This window comes from Maniola jurtina, chromosome 22 (genome assembly GCF_905333055.1).
Source record: "Maniola jurtina chromosome 22, ilManJurt1.1, whole genome shotgun sequence".
Taxonomy (NCBI): Eukaryota; Metazoa; Arthropoda; class Insecta; order Lepidoptera; family Nymphalidae; genus Maniola; species Maniola jurtina.
Window position 1 is genome coordinate 7,636,924 of NC_060050.1, and position 21,252 is coordinate 7,658,175.

Sequence of the window (21,252 nt, forward strand, 5' to 3'; positions counted from 1 at the left end):
ATATATAACTCATTCTTAAACTTTTGATTAATCGACAATAAATAACTATTATACACTCTTGAACTTTTTTTTTTTATTAGTTAATCTATGCAAGAAAATATTACAATAAAACTTAAAGCTAGCCTTATCTAATTACTATACAAATCATGCCCGAGTGGAATGGTGACCCGACTGCGCATATCGCATATCAAGGGTGAAAATAATACCACGAGGTATTTCGCGAATAAGAGCCAATTTGATGCCAATATTACTCCGAAATAACCGCGCCAAATATTAAATAGATAAAAATTTTGAAACGAGACAATTTTTCTCATTGACATCTCATTGACATCCCCTTTTAAACTATAAAACTTACTATGCATTTGTTACATATGTTATATTTTTCGGTTTGATTTAATTTTTCTTTTTTGTCTTACAATGTTTGGTACAAAATATGTATCTTAAAAATGTATTTTCGATCTCACCAAACGCAGTTTCATACAGTTCTCTTAGTTCTGTTTTCTAACAATTGGTTATTCTTTATAATTGCAAGTTCAACCTTTGCTTTGTTTTTATTTTCTATACAAGACAATATCAGTTACGATGTCGTTATCTAAGAAAACAAATTAAAGCTTCCCTAGACCGTTTTAACTAGCGTATTTTTCTCGATTATTATTTAAACTTTCGTTTTTCGTGTTTCTTTTGTCTATGACGTACTGGATGGTTTAACATTCAAAATTCATGTAGTTTTTTTTTAACTAAAATGTAGCCACCCTTATTTAATAGTTTTATTTAACTTGTGATTCTTGTGTTTGATTCAAATACTATAACGAAACTAGTTACACACAAATGTTTACTTGCCAATATAACATTATGTGAATATAATGCTTGCCAATAAAAAAACGAATCGAAAAGAACTGCTTTAATCACTTGATCTCATTGACACAGTATATACCAGTTTATTGTGTGTGAATGAGACGGAATCATTAGCGTCGTCTCATTTCGGTTCGTTTCGTTTCGTTTCTTTAATGGCACGCGTTATACCGGGTACCAAAACCTCAATTGTGCTCTTACAGGGGTCTATATAAATTGTAAGGACTCAGAATGTATTAATTTAAACGTTTTACTTCATCGGTTATTAACCCCCGACCCAAAAAGAGGGGTGTTATAAGTTTGACGTGTGTTTCTGTGTATCTGTGTATCTTTCTATGGCATCGTAGCTTCTAAACTAATGAACCGATTTTAATTTAGTTTTTTTTTGTTTGAAAGGTGGCTTGATCGAGAGTGTTCTTAGCTATAATCCTAGAAAATCAGTTCAGCCGTTTGAAAGTTAGCAGCTCTTTTCTAGTTACTGTAACCTTCACTTGTCGGGGGTGTTATAAATTTTTAATTTACACTTGTTTTACTTCATAGACTTTGCTTACAAAATAACATCTTTATTTTTATCATCTAGCACTTAATCAATAGCGGGCGAAAGATATTTATAGCGTGGTCGTTAAAGTGACAAGAATCCGTTCTTGTTATCTTTTGTTTCTTTTATAGCTTACTAGTTGACGCCCGCGACTTCGTCCGCGTGGATTTAGGTTTTTCGAAATCCCGTGGGAACTAGCCTAGAAGTAGCCTATGTGCTAATCCAGGATACTATCTATCTCCATTCCAAATTTCAGCCAAATCCGTCCAGTGGTTTTTGCGTGAAGGAGTAACAAACATAGACACACACACACACGCATACAAACTTTCGCTTTTATAATATTAGTGTGATAAATTATTATCAAGTTTATTTGCATCATCAGGCACCACATTACACAGGCAAAAAAACTGCCTACCAGCCTACCTTACCTTATATATTTTTTACAATGTCAAGTTATGAGATTAGCCCTTGGCCAAGTATGCCGCCCCGACAACGTCTAAAGTTTTCCACTAGACCAAATCTGAATTAGCAAGGTGCCTGCCAGGAATTGAACCCAGAGCGTCTCTCTTCTAAGACCATAGCGCTCATCACTGTGCCAGAAAGGTTGAAAATTATATATAAGTATATGAAGCGTGAGGCATACTTTTCTAATTATATTATTAGTCTGAAAGAGTTATATATAGTAACGACTTTATCGTTAATGCTTGTAAAATATGAACTGTTATCCAAAAAAGAAAGTTAAAAATTTAAAAATTCACAGAGTAAACTGTTGCGACATGAAATTTCGCATAAATTCAATTTCGTATGATTTCATTTCGCCATCAAATTAGCGACGAGCTGTAATAATATCTATTAAGTTAATTAAAAAACCTTCGCGCTCTTTTTGTTTACTATTATTTTTGTTTTGCATGACTTCTGTGAAACACCATCCCCATTTTCGCGTCGAGGTTTAATAACGTGTGTAATTACGAATTACTGGAATGCGGTTATTTGTACGTGTTTTTTATTCAATGTGTTTGTGGTTAAATAATATTCCCATGGGTTCTGATTCGTTATGAGATTAAAATCGTAGTAAATTAGTAATTATTACATATCATGGAACTCATTTTAGTCTCATAGCCCAAATACGACGCTTGTGGGTTTTGTAACTCTTTATCGACGAAAACTCTTATAGAAAACGTTGTTGTACTGATTAGGTTAAGGCTGCATACTGTCATTTTTGTTTTTGTTATCAAAAGAAGAGTAAATAGGCACCTTCTGCTTCACCTTAGTCTGTTACATCATCATATACTAGTTAGTATTATTGCAGTCAAAAAAAGTTAAGATATTCTTAAACGCGATTTATTAAGATTCCCGCGAATTCGTCTTAGTGGATTTCAGTTTTTCCATTTTCGAGATAGTATCCTTTATACATCTCCAGGATTCATAAGCTGTCTTTGTACCAAATACATAATGCCCGCAGCTTTGGGCGTCGGCTTTTTTAATTCTCGTGGGAATTTTTGATTTTTCGTGACGAAAAGTAGCCTAGACATCTGTCCCTGGGATGCAAGCTATCTTTCGTCCATATCGGTTAAACGGATGAGCAGAAGCTAAGCGACAGGCAGACACACTTTCGCAATTATACCTAATATTAGTATGGATATAAATATCCCTCATAAAACTTTCCTCCATTTCCTGCTCAGGAAAATTTGAAAGTCATTATTTTCTTTTAAATTTGCATAGAGACCGAGTGGTGTAATGACTTACGACTGCTAATATTTCCATGCATTTCAAGCGGCGATTACTCGGGACACTATTAAAACAAAATTTGCATCCAACAGCGTTACGAAGTATGGAATAAAACGCGGAAATGTCTGTAACAATGGCTGTAACGAATTCATTGCTCTTTACAAGTCACTATAAACAATTTTACGATTCCTACTTTGCGACTGAGACGGGCAGATAGGACTTTTATTTTCAACCGCAAGATTTTCAAGCATTTGACATTAAATATTTAATATTAATATCTCGTAGTGAGATAGAGTCGTTCAGATTCTAAACAAGCAGATATTATGGTTTTTGATGAGCTTCAATATTTTTCCGATTAGTATCGGATATAGATATTAGATACTCACACATTTAGAGAAAGAAAAGATACGTTGTGGTCGTAGACCTATAAAAACAATTCTCTTTCTCTAACTTTTTTTTGTTTTATCTTTGGTTAAGAATCATACGAGGGTAGGAAGCCATAGTAAAAGAAATATTATTTTGAAACTTTCCTTATATACAAATAATAAAATGAACGATAATTTCCTTAAAAATCTAAATAATTAACTTTCCCCATATCTGTCTAAATAAATTTCAATGAACCCTCGTCAAAGAGTACCTTTTATAATGTGGGCGGAGTACCTCGATATGTAAACACAATTAAAGACCAAAAATTTCCCAGCTATTCACATTGAGTTCATCACCGTAGAATAGCAGACCTTATAGTACCGCGTTGGGTTGGCAGGCCTTAACCAGTCATTTGGATTTTCATGGTCCAGCCAAATATTTACGTGTCCGGCCTTTTTTTAACCGACTTCAAAAAAAGGAGGAGGTTCTCAATTCGCCGGAATCTTTTTTTTTAACGCTGGGGAATGCATTTACGCATCCTGCCTCCCTTCCCTCTAAAGCAGCGTTTTCCAAAAGGTGTATCTTACCCATTTTTATATACGCTGAAAATGGTCAATGGTCAGACCTTTTTTACAATATTACAGAAAAATATATAATCTATCGCAAAAGTTTTTTTTAACTATCAGTCAAAGATTTTTAAATCCGCTTAATATATTTAGAGATTACCATAACATTTCAAGCAATCTCTGAATCTACTGTACGGATTATTTAAGGCTTAAGCAAACAAACAAAATCACAATCTTTACTTTTTTTTATATCAACATAAGTATGGATATGGCCATTAAAATGTTAATTTCTCCTTAATGAAAGTGGGTTTTAGTGCGATGCGTACGCGTAAACTGGGATTAGAGGGGAAGGCAGTTTTTACTGCCTTGCCCTGATTTTCCGCATCGCAGTGGTTTTATACTGGATAAGTTTAGTATGGACTTCGAAATACTTGCTTTTATTTTCTAAAACGTATAATGAATTTGAGTGTTAACAGAGCCGCAGGAGGAGCAAATATTCAAGCATTATTTGTATTTCATTTAGACATCAAGCGGTTTGTATATTGTCTATTATACGAGTATATGCACACTTGTATAAAAGGAAATAAATGTTATTATGTAGCCTTATGTAAAAATAGTGTAATTTTAAGAGCAAAATAAATGAAAATGTATAAGAACTTAGGTGACTTCATTTTGCGTAGGTTTGGTTTAGGGGTTTTAGCAAGATTCCTTTACTTGGCTGCAATGAAAGCTATCTTTCTGTTTTTCAGTTTAGTGAAAATTGCCTTATCACAGCTTTTTGTTATTAAGCTGTGATAATGTCACAGATAGACAAGCATTTAATATCACTTGCTTTAACGATGAAGGAAAACATTGTAAGGAAACCTGCATGCCTGAGAGTTCTCCATAATGTTTTCACAGGTGTATAAGTGTACCAATCCTCACTTGGCCAGCATGGTAGGCTATGACTTAAGCCCTTCTCATTCTGAGAGGTGACCCGTGCTCAGTAGTGTGCCGACGATGGGTTGATCACGATGAAGTTTGTCACACCGAAATAACAATTCATTTTATTATATTACTAGCTGATGCCCGCAGCTTCGCCCGCGTGGATTGGTCGGATCCCCTGCAGCATCAGGATTGCGGAGTTGGAATGCAAATTTTTTATGAAACAATGTCGCAAAGATTCTCTATCGATTAAAAAAGAAATGACGCAAATCGGTTCAGAAATCTCGGAGATTTCGGTGTACATAGGTAGAAAAACACAACTCCCTTTTTGAAAGTCGGTTAAAAAAGTAGCCTATGTTACTCCCTGGTCAATTCTCTACTTGTCTGTGAAAATCCCGTCAAAATCGGTTCAGCCGTTCCGAAGATTAGCCTTTTCAAACAGACAGACAGACAGACAGACAAAAATTTTAAAAACGTGAGATTCAGTGTTGGTATCGTTCAAATAATCATATGAGCTTAATATGAGGTAGTTATTTCGAAATTACAGACAGACACTCCAATTTTATTTATTAGTATAGATGAGTAAGTCGCGGGCTTTGGCTAGTTTCAAATAAATCAAAGACCGCAACCCCGCATTCAAGTTGCGGGGTTAGGACCCCACTAAGTTAATGAGGCGACGACTTGCCCGCAAATGCTACTGAATGCTCCGTTCTTAATGAAGATGCCTTAACGACTCTTTAGTCTTTACTCTACCTTCCTTAAACTAAGCTAATGTTATTAAGAACTTAATTTGGTGATATAATGGCGTCGATTTTGATGCTTTGCTCTAAACTGAATTTAGAGTAGGTATCTGCATCTTTTTCTTTTTAATATTGCTAAAATAGGACGGCAAATGAATTTTAAATTGAAGACTCTAAATTTTAGTGCTACTCTACTAATCCTTCCTAGTTTCTTTCTACGTTTACACACATCCATTTAGTTCAGTGGTGAGTGTCGAGTTCTTATAAGTGAGGTGTATATGGTTCGAGTTCTGTCTGGAACAATTTTGTAATTTATAATTTCTTTTTCTCTGATATGGTCATACCCCATTTGCCATCTCAACCTGTCACGAACTAAATAGTGGGTATACTTTGTATGTACCTACTATACATTGTAATTTACCATCAAGTGCGATTGCAGCCAAGAGCTAATTTGTCACAAAAAAAAAATAAGTAAATTCTGAATTTGAATAAGAATTATAGTGGTGGATAGTGTAGTGAAGTTTTAAATAAAAGCGAGTCAAAGGCCACCGCAACGCATTCAACTCGCGCGGAGTCGGACCCGCTACGGTTTATGAGGCGACGACTCCCCACAAATACGACGGAGCTACGGACCCAGAGGAGTTTAGGGCTAACTCGTTATTTTAGCTTTTCTGAACACAGACGCTTGCATTGACGTACTTTTATTTAGTTTGTGATTTATCAAATTAATCCTAACTGATCCGATTTACACTAAAGTATGTCAATTTCGTACCCGACACGAAAGAACTTTCGAACTTTAGAATGAGATAATCATAATAAGCCATGATCGATTTCGCAGAGTTGTACTTGTCGTTGAGAGTCACAACTCAGCAACATAACTTCACAAAGTTCGTATAAGTGATAGTGTTGGGAAGTTATAACAAAAACGAGTCAAAAGTCGCCGCAACGTATTTAACTCGCGCGGAGTCGGACCCGCTACTGTTAATGGGGCGACGACTCTCTACAAATACGAAAAAGTTACGGACTTAGGGGAGTTTAGTTTACAACCGCTTGGTTAATAATACCTACTATCTGAATAGATTTTACGCAATCTATCGATATTAAGAACTGTCTGTGGGCTGCCCAACTTCGTCCGCGTGGATTTAAATTTTTTAACAATCTGTGGAAACTCTTTGTTTCCTTTGGACAATAGTGGAAAAGTCAACTTCGTGGCATTTGACTTTTCCACAGTACAGTGACTGAGCTTACTTATCAAGTTTCTCAGTAGCGTATCTTAACTGTTGATTAAAATGCATTAGTAGCAGGTAACTAATAAGCAAATATGCTGAATAAGGCGTACAGTGCTTATACCTTGAATTAACGAGCTCCCGTAATAATTTGATACACCAAAGTAAATTACTGAGTACTGAAAGCGTACATATACAAGTTCCTTGAAAGCAATCGGTACGTCGCTCGTCGGTACTCCGTTGGTATCAATTTGAGTCAATAAAGCAAATTATGTTGTCGCTAAAAGCATATTACATCGGCGTTGATTCTGCGTATTTTTCCTTGTATCCTTCAAAATTCCCTATAAATAGATTTATTAAGTATCTAATACATTCTCATTTATAAAATTATAATATTTCATCATAGGTATCATAGATCTTTTAAAACAATATTTAGGTCACTGAACTATTCCAACTCAGGAAACTTAGACACGTGAAGTCATTAGAATTAAAAAAAAGTTAAGAGTACTACAGTCGGTAGTCGAGGAGTCCTCGGTAATTTAATGTCTAAAATCAATACCGTTGGAAGTATTGAGATCATTTTAATATCTACGTAAATTTTGATTTTTTCACGTAAAGATTATGATAGTAATTTTCAGTTACAGAGCGCTTTTATATCTATTAATTTTTGTGTTATATTGGTTCTTAAAATTATAATTTAGATTATTTTTATTACAATCAGACGTATAAAACTATGTCCAGACCAATAAAAATTGGCGTCGTATGCTGAACATTGTTTACGGCGTAAATTTTTTTCTTCATGAAGGCGTCCACACTGAAGATTTGGAGAAAAACCTAGTCTAAACTAGGTTTTTCTGGGCGTGTTACTCTCGTTTTACAAAAAACCTCACGCGCGTGCACGCGTACTATTCAGTGTGTTCTTCACTTCTTGAACTCTACTATAGTAGGTCAGTCAGTAGTAATATAGCTGACGAAGAAACTGCTCGTGTTTATATGAGCATTTGAACGTATCTACGCCCGTATGAGATGCTCGTGTGACAAAAGGCGCATGTATAAAACTACGCATGCAAAAACGAACTATAAGCGCGAAAAACGCAATTGAAACATACAATCATTTTCGTCAATACAACATTTTATTGATGTGGAAGTTGGTTTAACATGTGACATTTTGTGCAGGGTGAAGCACCAGATACAGAGATCGGACGTGTGTTCGTCAACGACCCAGATGATTGGGACCTTCCGGACAAGCGGTTTATGTGGCTGCCGTCTTACGAACAAAGGAGTCCGTACTTCGATGTTCATAGCAACACCGGGATGATCACTATGAAGGAAGGCACTCCTAACGGAACTTACATACTTAGGTTTAACGTAAGTAATAATGTTTATTATTTTAGTTACGTTTTAGACTATAACGCCGACTTTTGAACAAGGATGTGTGGCAGCGTGGTGCATAAATAAAAGAACTGCTCACATATGTTCACTGTATATTCACAATATAGGTAATAGGTATATTACATGCGCCGTATTTACATTTGGAACTATGGTGGAAAACGAGAGTCGGAGCTTGATGCTTGACAGAGGTGTTTCGATATTGATATCTCTAGAGTGAAATGTGGCCCTCGGAGTTCGCCAAGGCCAGCAGGATTTTCGAATCGTTCCGAATTCAAAATGGTGTTCTAAGTGGCAGCTGCAAAGTGCAATGTTTTCTTCGCAGCTGCCAGTCTTAGAAGAGGCCGCACGCCTCTACAGATGTGCGAAAATGCATAGTGAAAAAAGATAGCTTCACCCCATAGCTTAGTTTTATTTACCACCAAAGTTGAATAAGAAAATGATGAGTGTTTATTGGCTGCGTTTCCAGTTTCAGACACATCTACTATGTCTAGGTCTTTGTCAAAAAATAAACAACCTTGATTTACGTTCATAAAGCCAAAACTTTTTATAACCCTATTCGGCAGGCTAACAGGCACACTGTGACACCTGCTAACTTCATTCACAAATAACGTAATAATAATCCATACTAATATTATAAATGCGAAAGTGTGTCTGTCTGTCTATCTGTCTGTCTGCTACCTTTTCACGGCCCAACAGTGTAGCCGACTCTGACAAAATTTGGTACAGGGTTAGCTTATGGGCATGGACATAGGCTACTTTTTATCCCAGAAAATTCAAAGAGTTCCCGCGGGATTTCTAAAGACCCATCCACTTATCTGATTTGTATGAAATTTGGTACCAAAGTAGCTTGTGTCCCTGTAATCGAAATAGGCAACTTTTTGTCCCGGAAAATCAAACAGTTCCCACGCGCGGGCATCCTCTAGTGATAACATCTAAATTCTGAGAGAAGTTAGCAGAAGGCGCATCTTTTTTATTAGAATAGAAACAATGAAAACTAATTTTGCAATGCTCGAAATATATTTTCGTTTAATTTTTCGGATCTCGTGCCAAACAACTATCATTATAGTTAGTTGAAAAATTAATAAAGGCTGAAAAGAGTGCGCCGGCTCCCGTTCTATTTATATTTGCCAGTACTCTTGGGTTTCGAGTTGCGGCGAAGTTAATAATTAAATGTTGAGCGTGACCCGACTGCCTTGAGTTCTACGTAGCGTTGCCAAATGTCCCGATTTACTTGGAACTCCTCAGTTTTCGGGAGTCATATAGAATTTCGTTTAATTTAAGTTACCTCTCTCTTTCTCTGTTCCTGATTGTTGAGGGTTGCAGGCATTTTACATTTTCTTGGGATAATAATACGGTGAATGGCTCTCTGTAGGCGGCCAAAAATTCGATTTCTAATTTACCTTGTTTTAGCGATTTTATCATGCTACCGTTCCCAGATTTGCTCCCACGAGACTTTCGTCTAAATTATACTGGAAACCTCTGTGCAAAATTTCAGTTTGTAGGTCCAAGGGCTTAGGCTGGGCCTTGATGAAGAATAAACAACACGCGCCTGCCCCAACGGGCTTTGGTTATGCTAAGATTCAAACTGCATTGTAGATTTAGAATTACCTATATGTACCTAGTATTATAGTGATAAGCAGTTCCTTTTGTAGCTACATAGAGAGGCATATTCGCCAAACGAATTATCTCCAAAATAAAGATGATAAAAAAGGTCAAAACTATCGAAAATAATTCTATGGTTGTAGTTTTTCTAGAAAACATTTAATGGTTTTTTTTTAATTTCCAATAGGTGACTGAAGAGAATGAGCCACTCGTGCCGTTCCACTGGGTCGAGGCGACGGTGAACGTGACGATAAAGGAGATTCCCGAAGAGGCCGTAGACAAGTCTGGATCGATCCGTTTCGTCAACGTCTCCGCGGAAGAGTTTATTATCCCCGAGGCTGATGTACGTATGAGTAAACTATACTTTCAAAGTCAAAGTCATTTATTCAAATTAGTACACATTTCGATTGTCAAACAGTGATGTAGTGGTGATAAATAATCACGTTAACTTAAAACTAAAGCCACGAGGGTTCCAAACGCGCCCAAGTCTGAGCGCCCACAACAAACTCAGCAGGGTTTTCTTTTTTTTCATCACCCCTTTACAAAATTGTTCGGGGAGTCGAGCTACACTCTCTCTCGCACAATTGTATACAAAATGAATTGTTATTGATCCCTGAGTTGTGCCCATACGTATTTAAAGATTGCTAGCTTTTACTCGTCGTTCGTCTGTGCCGGATTGAGATGGTGATATTTTATTTGTATAATTAATGTAAGTAGGTAGTAATAAATAAAGCACCAGAAAGAACAGGAAACAAACCAGTGAGCAGGCCGTGTCGAATAACAAGAATCAGTTCGAGAACTACATCATGAAAGCTGCGATTTAGTAAAAATTCGCATAAAAAGTTTTATTTAGTCAATGACGTTGATTTTCTCTAAACTTAATTTAGAGAAAATCAACTTCTTTTTCCTTTTAATATTGCTAAACTTGAATGGAACATGAATTTTAAATTTTAAAACTAAATTTTTGTGCACTCTACAAATTACTCTACTCTACAAACACCCAAAAAAAAACAATAGGCTCACGAATGGCGCTTAAAGTCACAAGTTCTACATTAAATTAGGTTTGTCTGTCCTTTTCTTATTACATTGGTAAGAAATAGAGCTCTAAAGATCAGCTCTCAGAATCAGCTCTCAGAATCAGTACCAATATCGCCCAATAAAAGATGAAATTCACCCAATTTTTATGGATTTTAAAATGTCCAGGCTTTATCGGAAGAATGCATTTGACGAGTGCCTCGTAAAATTCAATATAATATGAGTGAAAAGAGTTCTCCGGTCGTACGTCGACAAATCTGCATTGAACCGCTTTAGAAATGCCTCCACTAAAGAGTGTTATCCCTGAAACCAGTAAGAGGAAACTAGGTTAAGTTATCTACTTAGCGCTGTCGAGATTACGTGAACAAAGTTGAATTGAAATTTAAGTGTCTAGAAAACTTGCTTGATCTTGCTTTTAGGGTTCCGTATTTCTATAGAAAAAAGGAACCATTATAGTATCACTTCGTTGTCTGTCTGTCGAAACCCGTGAAGGATGTCAAAACCTATAGAGTATTTCCCTTTGGCTTAATAGTCATGAAAGGCAGGTAGCAATATCTTAAAGCATGCAAACTAAAGAGAAAAATCCGAAAACCATGAATTTATTATGCATGTACCATACTAGCTAAATAAACATTAGTATTATTGTTATTTGGTTGGTTACATCCCAAAAAAAATAAAAAGTGTTATTTCTTGTAGGACGATATAATGGTATGACCAATATCTCAGAGATGGAAATGCATGTCAATTATTATCATGTAAATCAAGTGTAGATTTATTTGAGCCCTGTGAAGGCAAATCGCTGAAACTGGAATTGTGACGTTTTGCCATTAAGTGATTAGAATACTGGGGGCCTTATACAACTTCCATATCTTGGGTTTTAATTAACAGTTCTGGAAACCACTTGAAACTTTCCATGCAAATCCGAAGGCAAAAGCTAATATTGAGTAAGAAAGTACTAAAATTACTCCTATAATACAATGTGGATAAGGTGGACTTAGGAACTTGGGGACTTGGGGGAAAGTTCCTTGTAAGATTAAGCTGGAACTTTAGTCCCGCACGAAGTTCCTAATAGGTTGTAAGACAAGCCAAGGTCAAGTTGGATGGAGTTATAGGTCTCAAGCGATTGTTTTTGTCCTTTGTAGGTACATTAATTACTATGTGTCACTAATCGCTTTTGAAAGATTATTTAAAGTTAAAATCAAATAATTCGTTTATTTAATAGTAATACTTATGGACACTTTTTGAAAGTCAATTAGGTGGTGGTGATACGTAAACTATAAGCTACGAGGGTTCCTCAAACGTGCCCCATGGGGTGATTCGCTAACTCAGTGTCTTACACTTGCTTACTGGTTGCTTTATAAAGTGATATAACATTTTTCGTAGAAAACCTTCAATGGATTGAAAATGAACGTCAAAATGAGCTCGATGGCTCGATGAGATGGATGGATGGATTAGGGGATCAGTAGGCTGGTCTGAGAAAAATCCCACACCAAACTCAATCGGGTATTCTTTTTACTATCCCCATTTCAAAATATCGCTTAATTTACACTACAAGTGTAAATTAAAAATTTATAACACCCCTACAAGTGAAGGTTACAGTAACTAGAAAAGAGCTGATAACTTTCAAACCGCTGAACCGATTTCCTTGGATTATAGCTAAGAACACTCTCGATCAAGCCACCTTTCAAACAAAAAAAAACTAAATGAAAATCGATTCATTAGTTTAGAAGCTACGATGCCACAGACACATACACAGATACACACGTGAAACTTGTAACACTCCTCTTTTTGGGTCGGGGGTTATTCAAAGCTCTGTCACAGCTAAGATTATAGCTATTCATTCCCCAATTTTCTTGTCATTTATAAAAACTCATGTAAAAACGTTAAACTTGTTGAGGGGCATTTCCAATTTGTCTTTTGGGAGCTTTGTAAGATCGTCAGTTTAACAAAGTGTAGGATTTTTTTGAAAATATTGCACGTCTATGTTTACAGATACAAGGTTACAATTACTTAGTTTCTGGTACCTTCTTAACCTTCTGTATAATATATTGTTAAATGTATGAATGAACTTTATTTAAAAGAAATCCACGATATGGAAGAAATCCTACAAAAACTAATACAAAACCATATTCCATAGGTACAACGGAATCGTAAACAACAACGAATATTTACATAAAATTAAATAATATTATTAAACAAACTTTATCATAATTTCGTATTGTTTCCTAAACAAAACAATATTTACATAAACTTTGCTTCCTGTAAATGTTGTTCGGATCACCAACCGCCCCCAGGGCGACATTCAATTAGTTTTCAATACAGATACAACAACAAACAAAATATTGAAAATTTGAAATTTTCCTGCTCTATTTTTCTATTGCATTTCAATTTCTAGTAGTTTCTAGAAGTAGCTTCCAAAATTATTTTCGGCTAGTTTCTGTATTTAAGAAATAGGAGCGGTTGTTATCATCTTAGAGAGGGTGTTTGTAGCTATTAATTAGAAATGTAGGAGGCTCTACTATTTTATGATAGGAAAATATCTTACAGACGCCGCTATTATGCTCTGCCATTATAATGCCTTGTAGAAGAGATGACCAAATAATATTATGGTACCGACCAATTTAGGCTCCGGCTACACACGCCGTCTTGCCTGAGACCTTACCTGGACAAGCCAGTTTGCGTTAAGTGCGTGTGTGTGGACGACAAGACGGTATCTCGCGCAGTTCCAAAAGCTGCTAAAGATTGGACTGTGCAGTTCTCCGTCTTGCCTGTGCAATTTTAACTGCGCATTTAAGACGGAGCGTGTAGCCGGAGCGTTAGAGAGTAAATCTGGCAACAAAGACAACTCAGACTGCGGCTAATTATGTTATAAACAATATCTAGACTATAGTACCATCCTTTTCCGTAGGGAGGAAAGGGACAGTAATATATTTAAAATTGTCATTTGACTTTAGAGATTATGATCAGTAGATATAGCCACAGATTTTAATGTTTGTATGTATTGAATGCCAGATTTTTGTTACAGTGGCCTGTCATAGCTAAAAAGGCTACTATTGAAACTTATTTAAATTTATACAAATGAATTCAGTCCGTGATTTTATGGCGAAGTAGCAAAGCTTGCCGATGACACATTTGCGACAGTAGTCCTGCGCTATGTCAAGATCATGTCAAGATACTACGTGTATAGGGTGCATAATAAAATTCTCACCGCTGTCCTTTTCCCTCAGGGTACGAGTAAAAAGGAGAAACTACATCGGCAACTGGCAGAGCTGTATAACAAGTCTATGGACAACGTAGATGTTTTTACGGTCTTTAGCAAGTTGACTGTGAAGGACGCATTTCTGGACGTTCGGTTCTCCGCCCACGGGTCTCCGTACTTCGAAGCTGAGAAATTGGATAGTATGGTCATCGGGATACAAGAAAAGGTACGGTATTTATCCCATCCTTTTGAAGCTTCTTATGGACCAAAAATCTCTGTCTGTTTATCCATCTACTAGCTTGTTGCAACCCATCTGTTTAACCAATTTGACAAATTTGATACAGGAAAAGCTTGCTTCTCGGCAACTTGCTTTCTGATTTTTAGAAACCTTTTTTTAATACACGGAAAAAGTCGCGGGCATCTAGTAAAAATGAAATTTGTACAGCTAAAATTAGTTTTAATAACTTTAGTTTATTACTTAGTACACAATTTTAAAAGTACTTAATTCAATTTTTCCTTAAAATTCTGATAAAACAGACGTTGATCTTTGTTTCTTAATGTTATAAAAGCTTTTGCGGGTATTTGGCAAGTTACTCGTAATGTATTATGCAAATGACATGCTATTTGTACGTTTCCCCCAAAATATTGTATTACAAGCCTACCTCGTGTTTCCTTTGACGAGTGTGACATACGGGAGTCACGCCATCCTAATCTTGACAAATTATTTCGATGTATTTGGCTTAACACTGTGTACCTACTGCATGGATCTTTATAGCGTTTACTACACTGACGCATTTCGCAAGCGATAGCGAATCGTTAAGAGGGGTCTCTCCGTCACTCGCTCCATACAAACGTAGTTAGTCTCTCATTGGAATACTAACCAATCATACTCAATGGAATTTTGTAGAAACGTCTCGGGAACTAATATCTATGCCTGTAGTTTTCCAGATTTCCCTTAAAATATTCTGTTTCAAAGTTACGCGGTCTTAAAAATTCACATACAAATCTTTGAGCCCCTGTAATTTTAAAACTACATATTTTTAGAAAAATCTAAAACACCACAGGCTCAGGTATTAGTTTCTAGAATATGTCTGCAAAATTTCATAGACTTTGCTTAATATTCAAATGAAATTGGGACTACGATTGTATGGAGTAAGTGACGGAGAGAGCCCTGTTAATGCCTTTACTTCAAACGCATAAAGGCGTTACTAGATTAGCTACCGCTTGCTGGCGCGTGTGGGCATACCGCGTAAAATAAAGTTATTAACGATATAAAAGAGGTTATGATTCTGATTGGTCGAATGAAAGCGGGTGAACTATCTTCATCCAGTGGCATTAAAATGTTAAAACTCGCCAAAAATGACTTACGCACTGTTAGAACTTCACTGACGTTATGCGCCATTGAAATATTTCACAAATATGGATTTGGAATTGAGACTTGACTGCGGCGTGGCAAATTACCCCTTTCCTATCGCAATGTAGTTCACCCAATTAGTCTCGAAACATTATTTCGTCGTGTTTGTATTAAAAAGAGCGCTAGAATCATCCGAATGCACAAGGCTCGAGAATTTCTGCTGCGCACGGATAAATCGCGACGGAACTTGCTAATGACATCGTTAGTAGAGGATATTATGTACAAGAAATGCCGTGAAATCCCGTATTTTCTGCAGGATTTATAAAATATATTTAAATATGATACAATAATAACTTTGACACATTTTATCGTATTTCTTTTGGGTGCGTTATATTGAACTCTCACAACCAATTTTTTTTAAAGTAATATTTATGTATTTTTTGCTAGTTCTGTTTCTTTTTTATTACTGCTAAAGTTCTAGATTAAATTATTTATTTTACAAAAGACTAGATGATACCCGTGACTTCGTTCGCGTGCATTTAGGTTTTTAAAAATCCCCGTGGAAACTGGGCCGTAGCCGTGGCTGGGATAAAAAGGGTTTTATGTCTGTTTCCAAGATGCAAGCCATATCTTTACCAAATAAATGATGCCCGCGAATTCATTCACGTGGATCATGTTTGTGAAAAATCCCGTGCGAACTTTTTGATTTCCCGGGACAAAAAGTAGCCTATGTCTAGCTATTTTTGGGATGGGATCTATCCTTATACTAAATTTCGTCAAAATCGGTTAAACGGATGATCTGTGAAAAACTGACACTCCGAAAGATTGACAGACACATTTTCACATTTATAATATTAGAGTGAATATATTGAATCTGTATATCATGAACATGTTTTTGCTTTACCTAGTTGGAAGAAGTCCTCCAAGCCAAGATATACATGGTCAAGATCGACGAGTGTCTCATAGAAAAGGAGCAGTGTGAGGACTCCTGTCGGAACGTCCTGATGAAGAATAACGTCCCACTATCAGTTTATACGAACACCACCAGCTTTGTGGGCGTCTCCGCCAGAGTCGAGTCTGAATGTACCTGCGATGTTGAGGAGCCTCTTATTTGTTTGAATGGAGGTAAGTTCGCTTAATTGTAGATCATTTTACAGGATTAACTATAAATAAAAATCTCTTAACGTTCTCCAATATAATAGCATTGAATGATGGGACTGCCGCGATACGATAGTAGGTATGTATGTGATGCCATCATATAGGTGGCTTCTTCGTTATCATACTAAAGGGGATAGTCTTTATAAACAAAGAGCGCAGAAGAGTATCTCATAGAAAAGGGTATGGGGACTCCTGTCCCAATGATCTGATGCACATTCGCAGATTGTGTAATGTGGCGCTACCAAAAAATACTGTGAATAATTGGGATCCAATTTTTGCTTTTAGAATGTTTGGTTCCAACTTATTAGCATTCTTATGTAATGTGGTGCTACCAAAGAATGGTGCGAGTACGTTGAATCTAAAATTGAAATTATTACAATGTCTTAAAAGTAAGAAAGACGCTAGAAATCACGTGCGATAGATTCACATCTTAGACTTACAATTTGGGTGCCTTCACATACGAGCGTAAGGTACGAGTATGTAAAGCAAGCCCGTCCCCGCTCCCAACTTAGATTGTATCATTACTTGTGGTGGCACTATTTTAGAGCATTACATTTCCTCCTTGTCCAGGAGAGCATTTTACGACAATCCTCTTTATTTTTTATACATTTTTTATATAAGTTTATTTCGTCATTTTACTTCAGCATTGTATTTATCAGATTAAAGTTGCATGGGTACGTGTCGTCATTATATACTAATTACCAAACACCCTGTATATATTTATAGGTCGCATAGTATTATTAAGGTACAGATAGACATTGCTATTAAAATAGCATAAGCATGTCTATCTGCACAGATAGACATAACTATCTGTGCAGATACACTCCAGATAGAAAGCTCACACTTACATTCTTATTTTAAAAATGTGAAGACGACGTCGTACGCTTTTGTGTGTGCGATACGCATGCACCCGTGGCAGCATATACTACATAATATATACACGGCGCAGCTAGTGGGAGGTCTCCTAACGGCGCGCTTTCCGCTCACCAATCCAGCACCTTGGAGCCCCAATGACTATCGGTTTTTCGAACTATGTGCCCTGGCCATAGCCACTTCTGCTTCGCAATTTGCTGAGCTATGTAAATTACTCTGTTTCTCCTACGGACCTCCTCATTTCTGGTTTGATCACGTAGAGAAACTCCGAGCCTGAACGAAAACATACAGATGCTAAACAATAATACATACAACGAGTAGGTACAAATAAGTATGTATCAACTAATTGAAAGTGTCGAGATACGTTAACATGTTGGCGTACAAAACAGATCCAATTATTCCTACATCTCTACAGATCTACGATTATCATATTGATCTGCAAGATCTGTGTTTGCAACGGAAGGTAAATGTTATATTATTATTCTAATGTTAGTGATTTGAACTTTACAAAATTAAGTGAGCCAGGCATTCCTGCCTTTCCTCCCGAGCAAAGCCAGGACGGGTAAGCTAGTGTAATATAAACCTAAAAACGTTATCTTTTTCCCCACAGGAACCCCATTCGCGGACAAATGCGAATGCCCAGAAGGCTGGAACGGCCCCCATTGCGAACAGACCAGTATAGGCTTCCACGGCGACGGGTGGGCGATGTACCCCTCACCACCGGCGTGCCATGAAGGCCATATCACCCTCACTGTGACGTCACATACCAGCAACAGTCTCATCTTCTACCTCGGCCCGCTGAAGTACAACCCGCTGTTGGATGTCCAAGGTTGGTATTTTAACTTTTTTAACCAGCTTGACCGATAGGCGATTTACTCCTTTCCCTCGAGTGCCGTAAAGGCCAGACCCCTTTCCCCCCGCGTGCCGTGAAGACTACCCCTTCTCCCCGCGTGCCGTGAAGGCTATACCCCTTCCCCCCGCGTCCCATGAAGGCTACACCCCTTTCCCCCGCGTGCCGTGAAGTCCATACCCCTTTCCCGCCACGTGCCGTGAAGGCTATACCCCTTACCCCTCGCGTGCCGTTAAGGCCATTTCACGCACACATAATTATCATCATCTTTTAATATGTCAGCCCGCTAAGGTACAGTCCGCTATTGGACTTTCAGAGTTGGTACCTTGAAGGCAGTTTTACATGACTTTATCTTTGCCAACTTATACCATATCCTCATAATATCACAGATCTAAGGAAGGTATACAAAACGACATTAATAATCCTAGACCGCAGTGCGATACGTCTTATACCCAGCATTTGTTATCATAAACAAAAAGTATTACTATTGTAATATGTTTCACGCCCGGCCGACCCACGCAAAGCCCTATTCTACGTGACCTTGTGTTTACCGCATCTCAAAGCGTTGCTGCATTAGTTTTTGTTGCCCCTTTTCTATGTCAAGTTGCCGTGGTAAAACAAAACGTTGGTTGGAATCAAAATAATAGCGAAACTATGTAGTGAAGAGGTTTGCCCCGAACTTAGGCCGTAAATAAAAGTTTTGTTTTTGAATTGGATTAATTGACTGATAGTTGATAGAGTTTGTTAAAGTTCAGGATATGACTAAAATTATATATAATATTATGTAACTTTCATATACATCCCATGATGACATCTTAAAAAGCGACATCAATAGCTCTTCAAATTATCATGTTGGAATAATCTTTTGTAGTTTTAAACTAGAAATTTTGGATTTTTAACCTTTACTACATTTTCAAAAAAAAATTACGAACGTTGCTTGCTACACTTATTTATAACAATTTTTGGACGCGGGACAATACCATTGCCAGTGAACTACAAAGCATAGAAATATTCCGTACGCTCCATTATAGAAGCTTATATTTCTACCACACGCGTAACATCGTATTGAAACTCCGCAACTGAACACTTTGAGTCACCCAATCATGGTAGCGGCTAGTGTCGCTTGACACAAAGTATTAACTAATCATGAACCTTTTGCGATTTAAACATACGTAAGTTTATATCCAGTATTTTCTAAATTATTGCAATTGTTAGAAACGCGCTTTCTTCGCTTTGTCGTTCACTGACTAAAGCTGAAACATTCCATAATTTCAGATAGTATGGCTACCATGCTTGGCTTGGCTCCACAAAAATTCACGTCACATAACCGCATACTCATCGTTTTCATCTCTTTTCAAGTTTGACCTTGACCTTAGACCTTAATGAATAGCCGAAACACATTATCGCTCACACTACACATTAGCGCCAAGTCCGCAAAGTAAACACGGTGTAATAGCGCAGATTCCTTCAAAAGATAGTATTATTGGATTACTTAAGGCGACCCCATTAATCATAGAGCCTGAATTTGAACACGAAAGGAACCGCCTCGTTTCTACACTTACGGGCTTAAGGTTAACTTAGTTTGGTGACAATATTAATGAAAATACATGAGAAGGTACCTTACGACGAGTATGTTTATATTTATGCTCAAAAATCAGGTTATTCAATAAGAATGAGTCTAAGCTAAACTAGAAAGAGTTGTAAGACAGTTCATTGAATTTGAAATAAACAGTATACTTCTGAAGAATTTGAAAAAAAAAAAATTACTAATTGACACAGGTATTCTAGAGGGCAGTTGAAACTAATAGAAAAAAATGCCTAGAAAAGGGCTAAAACATTTTTAGTCCGACATTGATAGTCCGAAAATGATAAGATTGCAGGGCTGACCCAAATATTAAATGGAACCTAATGGTGGGATCATTATCAAAAGAATCTATTACTATAGCTTAGAAAAACTTATTGACAAGGGATGGAGTTTTGATGATGAACGGAATAAAATACCCTAATTTAGACAAAACCATTACTGAGAAAGAGGACAGTTAAGGGGACATTATTTTAGTGTGTATTTTATTAAACTGATTGCCGAATGCCATTATTAATGTCGACTAGGGGTCAAGCAAAGCTGGATTAAAGGCGGCAGGTCCCCACAATATATTAATCATTTTTGACGTCTGACCTCATGTCCAAGAACCCATACGTTAGGCTTGATTAATTTGAAATCTCATATGAATTTTAATATATTGTACCCCATGTTAGAATAACGTAACTAATGATTGTACGAGTAGATTAATTTCTTGACATCGCCGTCTTGATTGAAAATATGCTTTGGGCTTTTCATACTTCGATAATATACGTAGGTACGTATCAGAAAATATTAGTAATAATCAATTTATTTTCTTACGCCTGAATACCAAAACGGGGTTTTCGATTAATTTTTAACCCCCAACACAAAAAGAGGGGTGTTATAAGTTTGACGTGTGTATCAGTGTAAGACCTACCTACCTGCCAATTTTCATGATTCTAGGTCAACGGGAAGAACCCTATAGGTTTCTTGGCAGACACGACGGACAGAGAGACAAACAGACAGACAGTCAACAAAGGGATCCTATAAGGTTTCCGTTTTTCCTTTTGAGGTACGGAACCCTAAAAATATCGTACCTTTATTTCTACTTTGGCAAGGCTTTTGCGATGGAATAATTCACGCGTTGCAAAATTGGCAATACTGTAAAGTAGATGGCAAACACTCGTATCAGATCCGAACGGTTAATTTGTGTTGAATGTATGTACTGTAGTGTGTACTGTGTGCCCACTTGGTTTTGAGTGGAGCCAGCGAGTGTGAACTGTGGTTT

At 37.0% G+C, this 21,252-nt stretch overlaps 1 protein-coding gene across 2 annotated transcripts in view; it reads left to right on the forward strand.

Moving 5' to 3' along the window:
• LOC123877083 (DE-cadherin) overlaps window positions 1-21,252 on the forward strand; it is a 285,461-nt gene that overhangs the window by 247,568 nt on the left and 16,641 nt on the right. For both annotated transcript variants that reach the window (XM_045923593.1, XM_045923594.1), the window contains 5 exons: window positions 8,117-8,308; window positions 10,122-10,277; window positions 14,197-14,394; window positions 16,431-16,647; window positions 18,164-18,382. In XM_045923593.1, coding sequence (XP_045779549.1) covers window positions 8,117-8,308; window positions 10,122-10,277; window positions 14,197-14,394; window positions 16,431-16,647; window positions 18,164-18,382 — 982 coding nt within the window. The remainder of the gene's footprint in view (window positions 1-8,116; window positions 8,309-10,121; window positions 10,278-14,196; window positions 14,395-16,430; window positions 16,648-18,163; window positions 18,383-21,252) is intronic.